The sequence below is a fragment of the Onychomys torridus genome, chromosome 8, assembly GCF_903995425.1.
Source record: "Onychomys torridus chromosome 8, mOncTor1.1, whole genome shotgun sequence".
Classification (NCBI taxonomy): Eukaryota; Metazoa; Chordata; class Mammalia; order Rodentia; family Cricetidae; genus Onychomys; species Onychomys torridus.
The window spans coordinates 38,921,678-38,937,332 of NC_050450.1; the positions used below are offsets into that span (position 1 = coordinate 38,921,678).

The 15,655-nt window shown below is 51.3% G+C and overlaps 1 protein-coding gene across 2 annotated transcripts in view; it reads left to right on the plus strand.

Moving 5' to 3' along the window:
- The first annotated feature begins 252 nt into the window (after positions 1 to 252).
- The window catches only part of Adamts2 (ADAM metallopeptidase with thrombospondin type 1 motif 2), a 209,083-nt gene continuing 193,680 nt past the window's right edge, over positions 253 to 15,655 (plus strand). For both annotated transcript variants that reach the window (XM_036198014.1, XM_036198015.1), the window contains exons 1-2: positions 253 to 524; positions 1,482 to 1,876. In XM_036198014.1, coding sequence (XP_036053907.1) covers positions 380 to 524; positions 1,482 to 1,876 — 540 coding nt within the window. In that variant the 5' untranslated portion in view covers positions 253 to 379. The remainder of the gene's footprint in view (positions 525 to 1,481; positions 1,877 to 15,655) is intronic.

Here is a 15,655-nt window from a genome sequence, read left to right on the forward strand (position 1 = left end):
GCCTCCAGCCCTTCTCTGCCGTCGCCTCGGGGTGTCTCTGCCTCCCTGCGAGCCGGGAAGCAAGGAGGGGAGCGGGCGGCGGCCGCGCCAAGAAGCGCCGGGTCACGGCAGGCTGAGGCGCCCGCCGTCCCCGCCCTCCCCCTCGCTCGCCTTCGCCTCCTCCTCCCGCCTCCCTCGCCCGCTAGCTCGCTCGCTCCTTCGCTCTCCCCGCCTTCCCTCCGCGCTCCCCGCCCTCTCCTGCGCCTCGCCTCCTCCGCCCCGCGCCCTGCGGTGCTGCAGCTGCGGGCGGCTCCAGCTGCCCCCAGATGTGGGCTGGGCGGCGCGCGGGGAACTTTCGCGCCGGCTGCGAGTGCGGGGCACCGGCTGCGGTCGGGCTGCCATGGATCCGCCGGCGGGAGCCGCTCGCCGCCTGCTCTGCCCCGCTCTGCTGCTGCTGCTGCTGCTGCTGCCGCCGCCGCCGCCACTCCTGCTGCTGCCGCCGCCACCCGCGAGCGCCCGGCTGGCCGCCGCTGCCGAGCCCCCAGGTAGGTGCCAGCCGCACCCCCAAGCCCCACGCCCCTCTGGCCATCCGTTCCCGCCCCGTGCGCCCCGCCGCCCCCTCCTCAATCATCGTCTGAGACGACTTGGGCAAACTCCGTGCGCCGCGCCCGGGGCCAAGTTGGCCAACTTCGGGGCCCCGGCGGTCACGCAGGGGGCGCACCCCGGGTGCCTTGGGATGCAGCGAGCCTTGGAGCGCTCGCCGCTCCCGGGATGCAGAGTGTGGAGCTGGGGGGGTGGCGGGAAAACCCCGCGGCAGAGAGCGCAGAACCAGCACCAGCGGGTCCGGGGGAGCCAGGGCGAGGCGGCGCCCGGGGACGCTCCGGAGGAGCCGGTGCGGAGCGCGCCGCCTGCGGGCCCTGAGCATTGCTTGGGGGCGCTCCGGAGGGGTTCCCCGGAGATCGGTGGGACCCTGCTCCACCCTTCCTGGGCTTTAGGCTCACGGAGAGAGGGAGCTGGCAGTGGGCTGACCGGGAGCTGGACCGAGGACAGGCCGCCCGTGCGAGGGCGAGCCGAGTCTTGGCTGCTCCAGAGGCCAACAGTGAGGACACTTGGGCAGCGAGGACCGCTGAAGGGTCGAGGTTCATGAGCTGGGGATCAACGTGGAATCATTGCCGAGGAGCCCCGTGTCCTACCAAGGACGGTATAATTAAGGAGCGAGGGCACTCTGATGGGGTCGCCCTTTAGGGCAACTGCGAGGTGCCGGTGAAGCCTCAACTGGGAACCCGACTGGGGCAGCCTTTTAGCTGGCATGGTCTTCTTAGGGGGACGGCCCGGAGGCGACGTGGTTCCGGAGTGGTGGTCCTGTCAACGCCCCTTCCTGGAGGCTTCCTGGTGGAATGTCCCTTCTCTTCAACTGAGGCAAGGGTTGGGGGTGCCGAGCTCCGCGGTCAGGCTCTGAGGCTCCGAGGTCTCCGCTAGTCTAACGCCCCTTTCCATTGCAGGCGGGCCCCCGGGGCACGGAACCGAGCGCATCCTGGCGGTGCCGGTGCGCACTGACGCCCAGGGCCGCTTGGTGTCCCACGTGGTGTCTTCGGAGACCGCCCGGGCGGGGGTACGAGCCCGCAGAGCCGCCCCGGTCCAGACCTCAGGCTTGCCCGGAGGCGACGTGCAGGACCCTGGAGGCCGCCTCTTCTACAACCTCACGGTCTTCGGCCGAGACCTGCACCTGCGGCTGCGGCCCAACGCTCGCCTTGTGGCTCCGGGGGCCACGGTGGAATGGCAGGGTGAGACGGGAGACACCCGGGTGGAGCCCCTGCTTGGGACCTGTCTCTACGTTGGAGACGTGGCTGGCTTAGCTAAAGCCTCCTCGGTGGCGCTCAGTAACTGTGATGGGCTGGTGAGTACTCTTCTACTAGTGCTGTTTCTGTTCTGGCCCTTGCCTGGGCTTTGGAAACCCATTACTAGGAAGTCCCCTGAGAGGGCGACAGAGCACGAGCCCAGGACCATCTTCTCTTCCCCAGTGCTCAGGAAGGCAGGCATTCGCCTTGCTGCAGGGGTTGGCGGGAAGGCAAGATTTTTTTGATTGGTCAGAGAAGGCAGGACGATTTATAGGGACCCCACCTCCAGCCCTAATGCCTGTGTACTCCTGTCTGCTTCTTATATATAAGCATAAGCTGCCGTGTATGTATGTCTCTCTCTCTCTCTCTCTCTCTCTCTCTCTCTCTCTCTCTCTCTCTCTCTCTCTCTCTCTCTGTGTGTGTGTATGTGTGTATGTGTGCGCGCGTGCGCGCACCCGCTCGAGTTTGCGCGTGTGTTTTGGAATGTACGCATGCTTCTTTCTGGGTACCTTTGTACATATCCGTGTGAACGTGTGCATATACGTTGTCGCTCAAGCATGGAGGTATCTGTGGCCTTCACAAATGTGTCTCCGAGTGAGTTTTGAGCACGTGTGTTGCGGAGCTTGTGATGGGCATGGATGCTGACCGGTTCCTTGCTTCTCTGTGTGTGTGCATATGACAGCCTGGGGAGCAGGTGGTGATGCGGAAATGCCCAGCTAGCCCTCTCTCCCTTGGCTGACCAGGAATCAGTGATGTTGATGCCCGTGGCTTCCTGTTGAAGAATTGCTGGCTATTTGAAAAGTCAGCTTTCTCCTTCCAATTTGAGCCAAGGGGAGCGTTTGGTAATGAAGGACCTAATGTCCGTGGGCTGTTTGACTTTGGGGGGGGGGCGGTGCCTGATGGACAGGTAATGGTCCCTTTTGGAACTATCTAGGGCAACCAGTGTGACTAGAGTGCTGGGAAGCTCACCTGCCACTGGGTGTCCCCGAGGACCAGGGTTACCACACAGGGATTCTTGGAGAAAGCTTGGAGCAATGTCAGGGCAGAGGCTGACATTGATGGTGCTGTCCTGCCACCCAGGGGCCTGGCACAGCAGAACCTATGGCAGTTTTCTACTTTGGACTGAATGTGCAGTGGTCAGGCTGGCTGTGCCGGCCGGCCAGACACCTGAAGCCTCCCACCGTGGTTTCTGTTCTAATTGCTGCTCAGGGTACTCCCGGCTCTGGGCAAGTGGCCATGCTTCCAGTCCTGCCAGCCCTGAGCAACGCCTGTCCTCAGGGAGCCCAGGTTGGCCCTGCCATCTGCAGAGCTGGCAATTACACCCCAGCCCTACAACCACTGGAGTTCTTTTTATGGACACACAGGAAACATCACTTGTTGCTTCAGAAAAATCACTGCCTTTGGTCGGATTTACTTAGAGCCCGAGCACATTGCAAATGACTCTTCAGTGTCCTTGGAGGAGTTGGGTTAATGTAGGGCAATTTTCCCCTATTCTCTGTTGCCTGGTTAGTCCCAGCCCCACAGGCAAATCACCTTTAAAGACGCCAGTGAGTTTCCTAAACATGAAAGGAGATCATTGCTGGGACTTGGGACAAGGTGGTGGGGTTGGCAGGGATCCCTACCCCCCCCCCCCCCTGGCTAATTAATTCCCACTAGAGGAATGGGAGGTATCACTGAATCATTCATTCATCCTCCCCATTCATTTGTTCAGGCAACACCTTTGACCTTGTGTATCCTTTTTACCAGTTAGAGATGGGCCAGGTCCTATGCCAGTGTGGGTGGACGGGCACTCAGGTGCTATTTGATGGGGTCACAGACAGCTGGAGAAAGTGCCGTTTGGCAAGCAGGTGGAGAGAGAAGTCATCCTGAAGATTCCAGGGGTGAACTGACCTGGGAAGGCCATGCTGGAATGTCGCAGGCATGGGACACCCACATGCAGAGGTCAGCGCTGAAGCCTGAGTGGCTTCCAGTCAGTGAGGAACAACCCTGCCGTGGTGGGCCAGCATCGTTAGCTTTCCTTTTCTTTCTTCTCTGTTTTATTTTATTTTGGTCTTCCTTCCTTCCTTTCCCATCTTCTCTTCTCTCTTCCACTTTCCCTTCTTTTTCTGTACTTACCTGTACTGGATTTGCTACCAAATAATTCCCTGTCCCTTTAAGGTCCTCTGGGCTTCCATGATGGAAGATTCACTAAGGACCTTGACCTTTCCACCTGGTGTCTCTAGTTGTCACAGTAACTCTGGAGGGGAGGCGGCCTTGTACATGTGGCTTACATATGACACATTGAACCTTTGAGAGGTGGAGTAACTTGTCCTACCCACACAGCCAGTGATGGTGAATGTCTAGCCTAGGAACTGTCTGGCCTCCTTTGCCTCAGTGCCCCTAATTCAGGGGGTTGGGGCACGGAACTGCTGAGATGTAATAAAAGGGGCGACTTGTGCCCTGGTAAGCTTCAGTGGGCTGTAAGTGGATACATGTATTTAAGCCACCCAACAGCCTGCTCCCTTCCCCACAAGGCCATACTCTACCTTGATAACTGCCCAGATACAGCAAAGCAGGTGAGTCAGGCTGCACTGGAAGGCAGCTCCCCAGAAGTCTTCCCAAATACAGGTTCAACTTCAACACACCCAGAGTGGCACCAAAGAATCTGCATTCCTGGTAAGCTCCCTGGCCCATGATCTTCGCCTTTGGACCATTTGAGAAGCAAGGGTCTAGAGTCCTATTTCTCCAGGAATGTTCTGTAGGGCCGTACCCTTGAGTTGCTCTGAACAAGTGGGGCTTAGGGGACAAGTCACACTGGGGAGGTGGCAGAGTCACCCTGGGGGAGGGAGGGAGGGAGGGAGGGAGGGAGAGAGGGAGAGAGGGAGAGGGAGGGAGAGAGGGAGAGAGAGAGAGAGAGAGAGAGAGAGAGACTGAAAAGTTCTATAGTAAAGGAGTCTCACTAGTTCTATTTAATCCAACATACTGGATGATGCAGCCCGGAACCCCTTTTCTTTGGAGAACACAGTTAGCACCCAAGCATGTGTGTGCAGAAACTGTGGTGTAGACAGAAAGTGCTGTCCTGCTGTCTAGAAATATGTATTTGTGAATCTGCTTGCCTGTTGCTAAAGACACACGGGTCCACTCTTCTGCTGAAGGAGGACGGCAGCAGTCACTGAAGACTGTGGACATTGCTCTCCTGATCTGGTTAGTACAATGGGACTCTAATTGAATCCACCCACTGCATCTATCAGTCAGCTCTCTTTCAGTTACAAGTGACAGAGAATCCAAGTCAACTTGGTTTAAACAGAAAGGGGAACTTATTAGCTCACATGGTGACTAATCTTCGGGCATGGCTCATTAGGACCTCTGCTGTCTTGTCCCTTGCTTCCTGGGGGTTGGCTCTGTGCTCAGTTGGAGTCCCTCTGTTGTGAATCAAGGGTTCCCACCAGCCCTGGGCTATTTCCTTTTGTGAATGAACTCTGGCTAGTCTCAGGTAGGACGATCTTGATGGAGGTTTGCAGATTTCCATAGCACTGAGATCAAGCAGCACCATTCCCTGAAGCCACTTGAGATTGTTCTGGCCACAAATGAGGACCCTGGGCCAGCCAGGAGGCAGACTCTACTGGAGTTTGGTAAAGGCACACGATGTGCCCCATGAAGACTTTTGTCATAAGATAGGCCACACATGTATCTGCAGATACATGATAGGTCCTTTGCTAGCCACTGGTCAGAAACAGCTCATCATTATTTACTGGGGGGTGGAGGGGGGTCGGTGATGGTAAAATTGGTCTTTTCACAGTGAATGAGGAAAAAATAACCTCTTGGGGAACATATATCACGTTGCTATGGAAGAATTTTCTAGTGTTTCTTGGGTTACACAGTAGGCAAACTAATTGATACCAGTTTTACACACTAAATAGAAAAGAAGCCTGCAGATATGAAAGGTCATGGTGATGAATGACAGTTTGCAATCCTACTATGTGCAAGGCTGCCGGCTAAGCAATGTGTCACATTATCTCTTGTCTACAGATGAACAAACAAAGCCTCCAAAAGCTGAGAGAGAGGGAGGGAGGGAGGGAGGGAGGGAGGGAGGAAGAGAAAGAGAGAGAGAGAGTCAGACAGAGAGAGAGACAGAGAGAGAGAGAGAGACAGAGAGACAGAGAGACTGTTGGTTGCATGAAAGCCAAAACCATTTCTACTCTTTCCTATTTTGTTTCCCAGAGATCCCTTGAGTAGCAGCATTGACCATTATCTATGTGTGAGGGCGAGAGCTGAGTGATGAGTTGACTGTCTGGTGCTCTGCTCTGAGCTGGAGCACCTCATGGGTGGGCGTCTTGACTCCTCCCTGGAGGGTGATCACAGTGGGGACTCCAGGAAGATGGAGGTGACTCTTCCTTATACTTCTTTCCATTCAGGAAGCCTTGGGAGACTTCTGTAGCCTGATATAGGCAGGGCCACTCATAACATCCTGCTGGCTGGGCTAGCCTGGTCTAGTTCTGGGACTTGAAGAAGGAGGTGTCCATCTTTTCCTAGGGCTCATTACAAGCTCCCTGGTCTGTTTGGAAGAGCCTCCGTAGTATAGCTAATATCTTGTGGCAACAAGGAAGTCTATGTTTTTTTGTGGGGAGGCTGTCGTTGACCATCTTTTCTTGGGGTTTCCTGTTGGCCTACCATTCTGGCCAGAGCTTTGGGATTCCTAAAAGCCACAAAGAAAAATGATGTTTCCCCAAATGATGCTGTCTTCAAGGTCACATGCTGGGCTCAGTCAGCTCAAGTGCTAGACTGGGGAAGCTTCTAGCACTGTGGGTTGGAGACAAGGGCTGCTCATCATGGAGGAGGGATGTCCTCTTACTTTCCACCCTGCCTTGGCACTGCCTTGACAGCTGTGAGCCCATAGCAGAGGACCAAAGAGGTACCCTAGTTTCTGGAGTCCTCAGGTCAGTGTAGAGGCCTCTACTGTGAGTGATCTTCCTACCTACCTAGGGTGGCTTCTGCCTCTCCCCTGATCTAAGACTTATTGAGCTTAAATGATGGAAAAGCAGCTTACATTGGATGGAATGAACAAGAGATATTATGAGTCTGGTTATTTGAAGTTTCTAAGGAGTGCTGGCTTCAGGCCTGGCTGGCTTCAGGGCCTCAGATTGTTCAGTCTCTTGGCTCCTCTGCTCTTGGTATTCATTTTGGGAGGCTTTTCTCCCCTAATCCCTCATGAGGAACCCATCAGCAGCTCCAGGCTCATCTTTCAACCAACCAGTATGATGTGGGACTAGCATGTATCTCCTGTTATGGTCCAGGGTGACTATATGGAAGACTTAGGAACTGTACTACCCATGAACACAGGTCTCCCCTCTTCTCCACACCTTCCACTGGGGCAGGAATCACAGGATTACTAGAGACCTCCAAATCTCATCCCAGTCCTTTATGGCAGGCTGATGCAAGCTGCCCTCCTTCACCAAGCAACCCTTCCTCCACCCAGCAGCCAGAGAAGTTTTTACAAACACACATCAAATCTGTCACTCCTTTGCTCTGTGTTGCTCTCGAAACAAAGCAAAACAAAACAAAGCAATCCTAACCCATGGGCCTGATAGTCAAGGCCCCTCCCTCCTAGACTTGGCTTAAATGAATTCCGGCCCCATGCGTCACTCTGTTGCCACTCTGGCTCATTGTTCCTCCTGCACGGGGTACTCAGGACCTTTGCACAGGCTGTACCCTCTCTGGGGCCATCCTCACTCTCTCTCCATTTACTTGCTTTGCTCTGCAGGCTTTAGCTGAATGGCCCTTTGTCCTGGGAGCTGCCCTGGACACACACATGTCATGTCATACTTTGTGCTTCTTGGCATCTTGCAGAATGAGTGTTCCTGGCTATGCCTACAGGGTTCAGCTCTAGACTGGGTGAGGTCAGCTGGGAGCTGGGAAGTGACATGCCCAGGAAGTGGGATCTGGAAGCCCCAGAAAGGGAGAAAGGCATGACACTTTCCCCAGAGACCCCAGCCCCCAGTGCTCCCATTGAGTCTGCTCTGCTATCAACCACCTGGTGTCTACGTTCAGGAGGCAAGCCTCTGAATGGTGGGAGCTCTGCCTTACCCCTGGGAAAGCGTTTGTGTACGTGCCTAGTTTTGAATGGTTTTCTGTCCCTGCAAATCTGATTTCATACCTTCTGGTTTAAATCAAGTCAGACACGGAGAGGAAGTAGCTCCTAGGTAGCTATGGGAAAGGTTGAGTCGATACCTTAGGACATGGACTCAGGGAACTACCCAGCTCTGCTGGCTTCTCCCCATTGAAGTTCTTTAAAGCAGGACATGGTAGGACCAGCCTGGCTCTTCATGAAGGCTATTGAGGCCAGTCACTGTGAGCCTGAGCCCAGGGAGACTGGCTCCTCAGGCCATCCTAGGTCATGCTCCTTGCCAGGCCCTGCCCACTACTCTGTGTTACTCTGTGCCCGGATGTTGGTGACTGAAGGCTTCTGCTACTCGTTCAGAAGGTACCTCCTGCCCACAGCTGTCCCTGTGCCCCATGTTCTTAGCCATTGATGAGTGACGGAGAGTGGAAAAGGTTAAGTCTTCACTCAGGCCTGCTGTGAGTAGTACAAGTGTTGTGACTGCCAGGGACTCATCTGTTTTGAGTCTCCCAGACATGTGAGGGCCTGGCCCAGCACTGACTTTGCTTTGTAGTGGCCTGAACCATGGCTTAGAGCACCTCACTCTGGTCTTTGAAAATCTGTAGGGATGGGTATATGTGGAGCCCCTTCTGGGAACCTGTGTGTATATGAGTATATGTACCTAGCCGTGGAGGCTATATGTGTGTATGTATGTATGTATTCATGCACGTCTTACATGAAGATGCATGCACACACAGATGTGTGTTTGCATGTAAGTTTTTGTGTGAATGTGCATATAGTTACATGTGTGCATTCAAGTGTGTGTGTGTGTGTGTGTGTGTGCATATGGGCACATGTGTGTGTTCTTAGCAGAGATTTCCTGCTGGAGTAGGTCCTCATGTGGGGTGGAGGTACCAGGGAGAGGAAGACTCCAGCACCTTGAATTTCATTGTTACCTTATACCACCCCTTCCTCCACTGGAAGGTGCTGTGGAATGAGAAGGCCCAGGTAGGAGCCTCTCACTCTGCTGCCTATGTTTTATATTAAATGTCAGCTGTCCACTGGTTCTGCTGTGCTGCCATTAATCTGGAGAAGTTATTACGGAGCCTGGAGCTGGCTCCTCGGGCTCATCCATGAATTTCAATTACACTGCACATTGACTTCAGGATAGGTGAGTGGAGCACACAGTTTTCTACTTGCTGGCAAAGGAAACTCCAGCATCAAGGACCATGGGTATTGTACTGCCAAGAGGCCAGGCAGGTTCTGCCTGCTCCAACACTCCCATCCTAGGTGTTTTACTTGTTAACCCAGAAGTATATAAGTTTAGTGTGTAGCTACAGGATCAGCTGTACTCTGCCAAACTGTGCAGCCTGGAAGAGGCTACAACACTGGGAAATTTAGTTGATCATTAAATTTGCAAAATGGGACTCCATCAATGACTACCTCACTGCGTGTTGGAAGACAAGTACACTGTAATCATGTAGCCCAGGCTCAAGGTTCAGGGGGTGTTCATTTCTTTGAGTCTCACTGTGTAGTGCTATTGGGACTAGAACATGTTGTGTATATCAGGCAAGTCTCAAACTTGCTGCAATGCTCCTGCCTCTCAGGCGCTGGGATTACTAGAGCCTGCCACTACACCCAGCTGCAATGTGGTGCCTTAATCATGCTCTACCCATGAGTTTTCACAGTCCCTACTGATGCAATTGCTGTCCTCATCATGGTGGACAGAGCATTTCTTCTGCCTTGAGCCTTTTGGCATGAGTCATGGCGAGCAAGTATAATCTGGCTTCATCCACTTCTGAGTGTCTTCTCTTGGAGAAAGTATGGGTGATATTGTGACCATCATTCACCTTGCCAATGACAGGGATATATATTCTGCTGACACTAAACCTTTTTGCATGTATCTTTTTGCCATCACAATGTGTGGCTTTCTGAAGACACTTTGAGTGGCAAGGGGTCTCAACACAGAAAAGTGCTAATCCCACAGGTACCCAAAGTGATGGCAATGCTAAGTTGGCATGTGCAAAGCAATGCTGTCATCTATGGTGACCCACTGGGTTTGTCATGACTTTGGAGATAGTACATGTGAAAAATGTGCCTTAAAATGTGTCTTCTTATAGTTCTCCAAATGTGGTTTGATTTTGGTGATGGTGATGAAGGTTGTAATGATGATGACAGTAGAATAATGACAGTGGTACTGGTGAGGATGGAGATGATGTCAGTGGGGTGATAGTTACAATGGTGGTGGTAAGATGGGGGATGATAGTGGTGATGATAATTTTGATGGTAGTGACAGAGATATGGTGTTGGGGATGATGATGATGATTATGATGATGATGATTATGATGATGATGATGATGATGATGATGATGATGGTGATAATGATGGATATTATGGGCAGATAAAAATGGAGCTGTTGGGTTGGGAATTTGGCTCAGTGGTAGAGCACTTGCCTAGCAAGCACAGGGCCCTGGGTTTGGTCCTCAGTTCTGGCAAAAAAAAAAAATGGAGCTGTTGGAGTTATGGGGGTTAGGGCAATGATGGTAACGATGGGGATAGGTTTGATAGTGATAATGACTTTGGTGGTAGTGATAGTGATGGGGATGGAGATGATGATAGGGATGGTAGTGATGAAAGTTATGGAGATGATGGAGAAGCAACTAACGATGCCAAGGTTCTGAGAGTTGACATAGATTTCACACAGAGGACATGCAGGGCAGCAGCATGCAGGATGTAGACTCTTTCCACTAGAGGGGCCATCTCTAGACAGATCTATGAACAGGATATTGAAAGATTCATCTTTGAACTTGGGTACTTCTTTTTTGAAAGCAGATTGTAGGGAAAATAGGTGTATTGATACTTTATGTAAGTTTGTTCAGGTCTCCATGGTGGCCAGCATGATTGGCACAGAGCTTCTGGAGGCAGAATAGAAGGAGCTGGGAACACATGGCATTTGTAGATAGTTGTGCACCATTTGAGGTAAGGATTTGTTCCAAGAATGGTCTCATCAGGTGATTTTGTTGTGCAAATATCATATGCTAAGCTGGCTATGACACTACTAGGCTATATAATCTTATAGGATCACTGTTGTGTATGTAGTCTGTCATTGACCAAAGTAGTATTGCATGGTGTGTGACACATATTGTATGTGTATATGCCAATATTGTATGTGTATATGTTGGCATGTGTTCATGTGAAGGGCAGAGATTGATGTCAGGTGTCTTCCTCAGTAGCTCTCCATCTTAATTTCTGAGACACGGTTTCTCACAGAACCTGGAACTTGTCACTCACTGATGCAGCTACACTGGTTGGCCAGGGAGCCCCAGAGATCCACTTGTCTCCTCTTTCCCAATGCTGGCCTCACAGGTGCGTGCTACCTCACCTGGCTTTTTAAACATGGCTACTGGGGGGTCCAAACTCAGGTTCTTGTGGGGCAAGCACTTTACCAATTGCATCATCTTACCAGCCTCTTTATATATTGTTTTTTAATAGACTTCACCACACACAACAGTTGATTTTAAAGAAAACCTCAAGTTAAGCAATTCCACAGATGAACTCCATTTTTTTTTTTTTTCTGGCCGTCTGTTCTTGTAACAATACCAAGCAGTGCTCATTAGTAGAATTTCAAATATCTAAGGGTTTTAGTGCTTGGATGCTGCACTCACTATCCAGTACAATAGCTACAGGCCACATGAGGTTTCTGAACATTTGAAATGTCACTGGTCTGCACTGAGAGTCATTCTGCATGTAAAATACAACACAAACTGGATTTTCAAGACTTAGTACTTCTTCTATCCCCACAAAAGGAAAATATTTCACAGATTTTCATTGTGTGTGTGTGTGTGTGTGTGTGTGTGTGTGTGTGTGTGTGTGTGTGTGTTTGTGGGGTGTTGAGAGTTGAATCGGGGCTTTGTGTGTGCCAGACAAATACTCTGCTGTTGATTTACATCCGTTCCTCCTAGATAGATTGAAAGTATGGATTATCATTTCAGATAATAATTTTTGAATATACTAGATTAAATGAAATCTATTTTAGAAATTAATTTCATTTGTATTTTTTTCCTTTTGAAAATGGGGCCTAGCAGAGATAGCTCTCAGTCAGCAAAGTGCTTGCCTGATGAGGACCTGAGTTCGAAAGACCAGCTGGAAAGCCAGGCTCAGAGAGACATGTCATACCCAGAGCCAGGAGGATCCTTGTGGCTTGCTGGATAGTCAGAATACCTAAATTGGTGAGCTCCAGGCTCATTGAGAGACACTGTTTAAAAAAAGGGGGGATGGGCTATTGCAGATGATTTGGCATTGGTCTCTGGCCTCTACACACATGTTGGCTTCTATACACACATGCACTGGCACACACACACACACACACACACACACACACACACACACACACACACACACACAGCCAATTGTATTGTTTGGCCCCGTTCAGGAACATGTGGCTGGGTTCTTCGTCTTGGCTGGTCACATCTGTTTATTCTTTCCAGTGAATTTTAGAATTGTTTTGTCAGGTTCAACCATCCCTTGTGAATTTGATTGACATTAAATTAAACTTAAAAACTAATTAAAGGAGGAATTGACATAATCCGTCATATTTGCTGGGAACACAATGTGTTCTCCAATTTGTGTAATTCTGTCTCCACGCTGCTCAGGAAAACGTCGTATATTTTTGCATATAGTTCATCCATTATTTTAAAAATCAGGGTTATTTCAAGGATTTTTGTTTTCTTTCAGCCCTTGTGAATTGAATTTTTCCCCTCGGTTGTTGCTTTTTATGTAATTATCTTTCATCAAGCAGTTTGATGCATTAATTCTAACTGATCTCTGTGGACTCCCTCAGGTTTCTAGGTACGCAGTTGTACTGCCTGGAAACAGTGATTTGAGATTCTCATTTCCATTCTGCACTGTCTAGAAACTTCAGTGACGTTAAGCAGTGGGTTGGCTCACCCTCCTTTGTGCCTGACTATTGGGAACGCCCCTGGCGGTTCTCTGCTTAGTGTGCTGCTTGCTTGAGGATTAAGATGGATTTCATGCGAAGGCAATATCCTCTGAATTCCAGTTTTCTAATCAGTAAGGAGCAAAAATTGAGATAAAATGTCTCAACACACTGCCCCCACAAGTGAATGATATTGCAGCTCTGAGTTGAGGGTGGGCAGTCTCAGCCTGGGGGTTCCTGCCGGTTCATGGTTGTCTACTCTGCTGGCTCAGAATTCCAACCCAGTATCCATTGACAGCAGTCGAACTCACTCCCAGGAAACCTTTGTGGGGAGTTGGGGGTTACTTTTCCAAGGCAGGTGGAGTATGCGTCTCCCAGTGTTGTGGCTTGATAGGATAGAGACATTGTCTTGACTTGGCAGCTTCCTCCACCCCCAGTGGCATGTCTATCCTCCTCTCTGGAGCAACCCTCTCAGCCCTCCACTCAGTGTATGAAGCCTCTGCCCTCCCAGCCCACAGACACCTTTCATTGCTCACAACCTTCCAGAACAGATTTTTCTTTCCCCCAAGACTGTTCTCTGGTGCTGGAAATCTGTGGACAGTCCTGCAGAGAATAAAATTGTTTTCCCACTGTGGGGTCTGCCTGTCTGCTCATGACTGGTATGGCATTTAGGAGGTTTTGAACAACACCTCATCTAGGCTGCACACTGAGGTTCTGGGATCTGTATTTGTCACATGTCTCACAGGAGAGACTTATGGTTACTCATCGACCCAAGGGAAGGCAATGGGTTGGAGGTCTGGAGGGACCCAGAGTGGGAGCTTGGCTTTCATTTCTCCAGTTTTGAAGCTGCCTGACTCTAAGGACTCAGACATTTGAATACTTGGTTCCCAGCTGGTGGTACTGTTTGGGCAGGTTTTGGAGGCATGGCCTGGCTGGAGGAAGCCTATCACCAGAGTCAGGATTTGAGGTTTCGAAGCCTATCGTCATTCCCAGGACACACTCTCTACTTTGTGTTTGTGGTTCAAGATGTGAGCCCTTAGCTTCCTGCCCTGGCCCCCATACCTTCACCTCACCATCTTGAACTCTAATCCTTGGAACTGTAAGCCCCAATAAGCTCGTCTACAAGTTGTCTTGGTCACCGTGTGTTATCACAGCAATGTAGGAGTAATGAATACACTGCCTCCTATCCTTGAGGAGCAAGGGGGAACAAAGGCTAGCTGGCCTCATTGAGAATATCAACAGGCAAATCACAGGTGTGGATTGGGATGAAAGAAGATGATGTCTTAGATAGGCACTGGGGTCTCTTACCTGGAAATTCTGAGCCCTGCCAAGGGAGGTGTCTTCAGTGACATGGCTGTCTCCAAGGCCGTGTGCACTTGAGCGCAGCTCACAGGTAGGTGGACAGCAGGTAGGGCAGTGACTGGTGCTTGGTTCTGGGTACTGAGTACTGACTCTGGAGAACTAATTGGGACTGTGGTGTGGTCCTCCTCTCTGCCTGCCAGGGCCCTAGCCCTGGGAGACTCCCTCCCTTCTCTGTGCTCAGGAGTAGTCTGAACTTAATGGCCATGAGCAGAAGTCTGGATCTCAAGGCAGCGTGGGTCTGTCCCAGGCTGTGCTTGTGAGAGAAAGCACACACATTTGTTCTTTATCTTGGTTCCTGACTCAGAACTCTGTAATTTCCGGAGTGATAAGGGGCGATGGGAACATCTTTAATTACAATTATTCTAAGCCTGGTCTTAGTGCCCTTGGTTTTTCATAGGACAGCTTCTAAGAGTCCTGGAACCAGCAGAGGGTAAGACTGTCTTTCGTATGTTAATGGGATGTCTGGTGACTGAACCCCTCACATAACTTCAGATGGGGGAGCTGGTTGTGGCAGCGTCCAGGATGGGATTGGAAGCTTGTCACCTTTAGCTCCACTGCCATGCACTATGAATCCCCTGTGGGGCTCGCCGAGCTTCTAGGGTGTGAACATGTTGGGGGAGTGTGCGTGGATGGAAGCTTCTCTCCCCTTCCAATATCTGGCTGGGCAATGATCAGTGAAATACTTTCCCGCATCCTGTGAACCCTTCTAGCAACCTAATAGATGTGACTTGTCCCAGGAAGCCCTGGGTTGTAACAGCTGGTTCTGTGTGGAGTTCTGTGACCCCCCTCCTCCACAGACTCCACTAGCATCTGAAGGCACCAGAACCTGATTAGAATCCCTTGAGTGGGTAAGCTCAGTCCTGACCGGAAGTGTGTGACACCCAGAGGATGTCATGGGGAGGATCCATGGGGACAGGGAGACAACCACACATTGGGTGTTAGAAGTACAGTGAGCAAGAACAGATCCTGCAAGAGCCACACACAGCCTGGGGCTGTGATAGAGGGAGGGTGGTCCTGGGCCAGCCCCAGATGCAACAGCACAAACAAAGAGCTCTCCCTCCATCTCTCCTCCATCTCTCCCTCCATCTCTCCCTCCATCTCTCCCTCCTTCCCTCTTCTCTCTGTGGACAAGAAGGGAGGGGAGCTGGGGAGTGCTGAGTCCTAACTCTCCTCCTTCTCCTCCCTCCTCCCTCCCTCCCTCCCTCCCTCCCCCCTCCCTTCTTTTGCTCCCTCCCTCCCTCCCTCCCCCCTCCCTCCTTCCCTCCCTCCCTCCCTCCCTTCTTTTGCTCCCTTCCTGGTCCCCTCTCCCTTTTCACTTACTCCTTCTGCTCTTCCCTCTCCCCGCTCCAGCTCATTTCCCCTTTCTTCATTTCCCACCCTCATTCCTGCTTTCTCTCCCCACTTTCTCTGCCTCCCCCCCCCCATCCCTCCTTCCCTAGATTCCTTCATCATCGGGATTGGGGA